The following is a 6,248-nucleotide window of genomic DNA, read 5'->3' on the forward strand; positions in this document are numbered from 1 at the left end:
GGTGAAGTGTTAAAGGAATAGCAAAGTACCAGTGGCTGGATCAGAATGAGCAAGGGGAAGGCGGAAGGAGGTGAGGTCAGAGAGAAGAGAGGGAGAGATTACTGTAGACAGCACTGAGGATTTTGGCTCAAAGTGAGGTAGGAAGTTGCCAGAAGGTTCTGAGAAGACATGGGACCTGGTCAAATTTCCTCTTTCAAAAAGGCCCCTCTGGCCCTGGCCAGTATGGCTCAGTTGGTTGGAGTATTGTCCTGTGCACTAAAAGGTTGCCGGTTCAATTCCCACTTAGGGCACATACCCAGGTTGCTGGTTCAATCCCGGTTGATATTTCTCTTTCACATTGATTTTTTTTGCCTCTCTCTTCCTTTCCCTCTCTCTAAAATCGATAAAAACATATATATTTTTAAAAGGCCCCTCCGGGTAATGGTGGAGATGGAACATTAGGAAGGGAAAGAAGGGATGGTGCAGCCCAGTTGTCCAGGAGAGAGGTGACAAGGCCATGGCCTGGGGCGGTATGATGCAACGAAGGGGTTGGATAAGATGATCCCTCAGGGCCTTTCCAGCTCTGGCATTTTGTAATTTGGTGGATTCTCTCAGCACACACCTGGGAGGTGCGGCTAAGCCCCTGTTTTTCTTTTCTTGCAATTTCTCGGTTTCTTCTCTTAGATTCTGAGACTCAACAAAGCCTGATGATCTGAGGCTCAGAGTGGTGCCTCCTTCCCTCCTGCCAGCCCCACTCCTGTCCCCATGTCCCAGGGACAGATGGGTGGGCAGCTGGACCTCGTTGCCTGAGGGCCCCAGGAGAGAAAATTATCTGAGAGTTCATAACCCCTCTCTGCCTTCCAGATCTTGAGTTAAAAGCCCCAAGTGTCACAGCCCAAGGGATGAGGGTTGGAAGGTGCCAGGAGAGGGGCTGGACAAGGCACTTTTCTGACTGCAGCTGCCCACTGTGGGGGCAGAGACCTGGGGTACTGAGAACTCCAGCCCTGGGAGCAGGAAGCCATTGGCGCTGAGGCTGAAAACTGGTGGCCTTCAGGCCGCGTCTGACCCACTGACCTATTTACTTGGCCTGGAAAGTGTTTGAGAGAAAAAATGAAGCCAATCTTTAAAAACGAAGAGATTTTACAATACAGTCCAGATTTCTGGCTTCTCTTGAATAATTAGAAAATTGGACCATACTGACTGCCTATTCCCATATGACAGCATTCAGCAGTAGCTGAGTAGCAGCTGTCCCCATTATTATATTATTTTACTAATAGGTAAATTCATTCACATGATTCCAAAAAAAGTATAGATAGACATATAATAGTCTCCCTCCCATCCTTGTTCCCCTTGTGCCTAGTACTCCCTTCAGTAATCTCATTTTCTTATTTTTACACTTGCAAAGTTTCTGTATGCACGTACAAATACATATTATGCAAATATAGATTATGCCCCCGTTTCACTCAGCTTTTGTAACCGGACAAACAATGGGTCCGTGCTGCCTGTCACTGCTCAAGCCAATGAAGCAGAGACAGGGTTGAATCACATATGAGCATTTATTCCAGTCCTGCCAGCAGCATGAGAGAGCAGCAGGTCAGCCCCAGAAATCTGCTCTGCACCCCACCATAAGCCAGTTGCTTATATAGTAAAAGTACAAAGGAAAAGTAGGCAAAAGGGCAGTTTGCAGATATGCAAGAGAACTGGGGGTCTTCAAAGGGCTTAGTGATATGCAAGGGTTGGGGTTACATGGGGGAAATAGCCCAAGGGAGTGCCAGATGGGCAGTTAACAGGTTAGCGGGCTGGAGGTCTGCAAAGGCCTGCAGGTGTGCAAAAGGGCTGGCGATTCTGGTGTCTGTAACAAATCTTTGTTCATCTTTCCATGATCATAGGCAGCTCCAAAAGGGGAGGAAGGGCTGCATCTCCAGGTCTGCAGCAGCCAGGGTGGAATGTGCCTTCTTTAATCAGAATAAAACAATCACCGTTAACAGAGCATGATTAATGTTTCTTACAATACTAGCTGGTTCCCCAAATTCTACTGCTGCCCCCTTTCACTTTGTCTCCTAGTCTCTCCCTTGCTTTCCCCCAGGGAGGCCTCTGTATTAGGAGACAGAGAGCTTCATCGCCTCCTTTACTGCCACATGCTATTCCATGGTCAGGAAGTCCATGACTTATTTAGCCAGCCTCCTACTGAGGGCTATTTGGGTCAGTACCAATGTTTGCTGTTATAAACAATGCTGTGTCGATTATCTTGTGCATGGTTTGCACAGGAACTAAAGGAATATCATTAGAAACTGGTCCAAGCTGAGGGTGCAGTGGGCATGGACTGAGCTCTCAATTAATTGAGAAAGTGTGACGAGGGCTGCTTCCAAGAATGATTCCCAATGAAGCCCAGAGACCCTACACCTGGCGACCAAGGAAAGGCACCAAATTTGCTTCTGCCACTTGGTAGATATGAGACTTCTCTCTGGGCCTCCGTGTCCCCATCTATAAAATGAGAGAGGAACTTGGGGAGCTGGATGAGATCTCAAAGGGCCTGTCCAGTTTTGACAAGCTATGGTCCACCTTCTCCCTCCACACCAGCCCAACCCAGCCTCTTTTTAGCACTTGAATGAGCCTGGCCTCAGCCCCATTGCAGAGCCTTTGCCCAAACTGTTCTTTCCCCTATCACCCCACCACCCCACCCCACCACTGGAACCCCACTCCTGTGCTTCCTTATTGATCTTAATCGGAATCCCTGATCTCTGGTCTCAGCCACTGAGAACACACCAGTCCAAATGCTCAGGGCCGAGTCCCCTGATAGGGGGTCACTCCCACACCCCATCAAACCCTTCCTCTGTGTCCCCACTTGCCTGGATTAGAGTTCTTGAACGCCTGCTCCGCTATCTCCTAACTAATGGCCTCAGGTGAGTGACAACACCTTCCCGAGTCACAGTTGCCTCACCCAAAAGAGTGACTGGTTTGAGGACAACATGTGGTCATATCAGTAAAGTTCTTAGTGCAGCTCCTGGCACACAGAAGGGATTGTTAATTCTGTAAGTCTCTGCCCTTGTCTGAAGCAGTTACCTTATAAGATAGGGAGGAACCTGGCTCAGTTGGTTGGGCATCGTCCCATGCACTGAGAGGTCCTGTTTGATTCTTAGTCAGGGCACATGCCTGGGTGGGGCCCAATCCCCAGTGGGGACGTGTAGGAGGCAACTGGTGGATCTCTCTCTCTCTCTCTCTCTCTCTCTCTCTCTCTCTCCCTTCTTCTCTCTCTCTCTCCCCCCCCCCTCTAAAATTCAATTTTAAAAAAATTTAAGAAAAAAAAGAGGGGGACATATGTAATACTTCAACAATAAAGATTATTTTCTTAAAGAAATGGGGACAATAATGGAACCCATTTCTTTTTTTACATTTTTTTTTATTGATTTCAGAGAGGAAGAGAGAGGGAGAAAAAGATAGAAACATCAATGTGAGGGAAAATCATTGATCTGCTGCCTCCTGCATGCCCCACACTATGAATCTAGCCCTCAACCCGGGAATGTGCCCTTGACTGGAATTGAACCCAGGACCCTTCAGTCCGCAGGCCAAGGCTCTATCCAGTGAGCCCAAACCAGCTAGGGCGGAACCTATTTCATAAGGTTGATCATCATTCATTTATTCATCATTCATTCAATCAACGATTTTTATAGAATATCTGTTGCATGCCAGGCATAGCACTCAGTGCTCAGAGAATTGTTGGTGAAGAAAATAGATCAGTGATGGCGAACCTATGACACGCGTGTCAGAGGTGACACTCGAACTCATTTTTTTGGTTGATTTTTCTTTGTTAAATGGCATTTAAATATATAAAATAAATATCAAAAATATGTCTTTGTTTTACTATGGTTGCAAATATCAAAAAATTTCTATATGTGACACGGCACCAGAGTTAAGTTAGGGTTTTTCAAAATGCTGACACGCTGAGCTCAAAAGGTTCGCCATCACTGAAATAGATGAATCCTTCTGGTGCAGCAGCCATTGAAAGCAGCAGCCATGGATCTGCACTATCCCATGGTCATGGGCCTCAACAAGGGCCTCAAGGTGAACAAGAATGTGAGCAAGCCGAGTCACAGCCACTGCCGCTGCCACCACTGCGGCAGGCACCCCCTCACCAAGCACCCAACTTTGTGCAGGACATGGCTGGAGTGGTGTGCAGCTTTGCCCTGTGTGAGCGGCATGCCAGAAAGGGGTGGAGACACATCTCTGCACCAAGAAGAAGAGAAAGGAGCTGAGTAATGCCCTGATGGTCAAGAAGGACTGAACCTCTTCCCCTCTGTGAGTGAAAAAAACCTTTTCTGAAAAAGAAAAAAGATGAATTGTCTCAACTCTCATGCAGCTCCGAGGCAGTTCCAAACATAACTAAAATAAATTGCCAGTGTACTGATGTTGAGAAGGAAGACTACCGTGTGATGGAAGCTCGTAACAGGGTGTGTCAGGGAGTCTTCTCTGAGGGATAGAGAGCAGGGTACAGCTGGGTGAGAGATCCAGGAGGGCTTCCTGTGGGAGACGTCACCCATCTAATAATTAATATTATTTATCCTCACCACAGCCTTAGGAGGAAGGCACTATCCCTTCATTTTACTTTTTTTTTTCTAAGCTAAGCGAAATTGAGTGGCTTTCCTAAGGTCATGGAGCCAGGAAGGGGAGAGTACGTTGTGAACCTAGGTTTCCTGGCTCCAGAATCTCAGACATAAACGTGTGTCTTGGACTGCCTGTTTGAATGGGCTGATCCTGGGATGTAGAGAGACACAGGAGGTAGAGGGGCTCCCTCCTCGGGGTGGGGGTGAGGCAGAGGGGAGAACCTAATTCTGTCAGGCCCCCTCCAGGACCTGTGAGAGGGCAGAGATCCAGACACATGCAGAACTGGCCCAGGGCCATAAGGCGGTCTGGAGTCAGACCTTCCCTCTACCCAAAGCACTGTGCACTCATGAGTCTTCCTGCCTAGGGATGTAGGAGAGAAAGAAAAAAGATATTGTTCCTGCCCAAGTCACATTGGGATTCAGACTCCCCTTTAGTCCAACCCACAAAAACTCCCACTAGTCTACACATGTCCTTGGATAGAGACTGTCAGCTTTGAATCAGCCTGGGAATCTCCCTTAATCCCTAATTTTTCCTCCTCCATTTTCAGCTCTGGGCAACAGCTGGCACTTCACCCTCCTGAGCATTGCCAGGACCGAATCAGTCCCTGGACACTAAAGGGCTACAGGACTGCAGATGGCTGCTCCTTCCTGACCAGGGCAGCTGTCTCCCTCCATCTCCCCTTTCCTGCCACTCTGAAGCAGGGTGGTCCTCACACTTTCTCTCCTTCCCTCTTCTTTCCTCCCCTTCTCACTTAACTCGCCTCTCCCCTTGGAAGATAGAAAAACCAATTCTGGAACCAGACTATGGGTTTGAATTTAGCTCCAGCTGTGTGACCCCAAGCAAATGAATTAACTTCTCTGATTCAGTTTCTTCATCTGTAAAATGGGAAGGGAAAATGCAAATTACCTCACAAATTGTGAGGATGAGTTAGTAATTGTACAGCGCTTAGAACAGTCCTGAGCAAAGAGAGACTGCTGTATTTGAGTGTTTGCATAATAAACCCTGGTATATTCACTCTGAGCAAAGGGAGTGGGGACTTGGGGGCATCCAGGATGTCTGAAGGATCCTGCCCCCTCTCCTGGGTTACTCTTATGTTTTCCATCTGGTCTCTCCATTCCCAGGCTGCTTCGCTGTGAGCACTTCTCTCCTCTGGCTGCAGGGTCTTCTTTCAAAATCCTGACTTGATCACATTACCCCCTGCTCAAATTCCGCAGTGGTTCCCCATTGCTTCTTGGATAAAGCATATCTTCTGGCCCTGTAGGATCTCACCCCTCAGAACGCTCCAGCTTCAACTTTCTCAGCTTTCCACCTCCCTAGATCTGTGACCCAGACTTCCTTGAAAACATGTCCTCCAGTCTCAGGCCTTTGTACTAGCTCTTTCCCCCACCTGGTGTTCCCTCCCATCCCTTCCCTGCCCCTCGCTAGAGGGCTGCGGCCAGATGAAGGCTGTTCCTGAGGAGGGAAAGCGGAGAGCGGGGAAGAGACAGCAACTCTCAGAGCTGCAGTTTTCTCAGCTTCAAAGACAATAACAAAAGGGACTTCTCAAGATAAAAGAAGGGAGGGGAACAATATGTGAACCCTGGAGACTGGGAAGTGGCCTGTTAGCACGGAATGATTGCTAAAGAGCTACTGAGGTGCCCGCCTAAGCCGCCCCTTCCAAGTTCCTG

At 48.2% G+C, this 6,248-nt stretch overlaps 1 protein-coding gene across 1 annotated transcript in view; it reads left to right on the forward strand.

Annotated features, from left to right (window-relative positions):
- Positions 1-3,993: 3,993 nt before the first annotated feature.
- The window catches only part of XKR7 (XK related 7), a 27,253-nt gene continuing 24,998 nt past the window's right edge, over positions 3,994-6,248 (forward strand). Inside the window, 1 exon segment of the mRNA XM_014456447.2 lies at positions 3,994-4,100. Within this exon segment, the coding sequence (XP_014311933.2) occupies positions 3,994-4,100 (107 nt within the window).

The sequence above is a fragment of the Myotis lucifugus genome, unplaced genomic scaffold (assembly GCF_000147115.1).
Source record: "Myotis lucifugus unplaced genomic scaffold, Myoluc2.0 scaffold_60, whole genome shotgun sequence".
Taxonomy (NCBI): Eukaryota; Metazoa; Chordata; class Mammalia; order Chiroptera; family Vespertilionidae; genus Myotis; species Myotis lucifugus.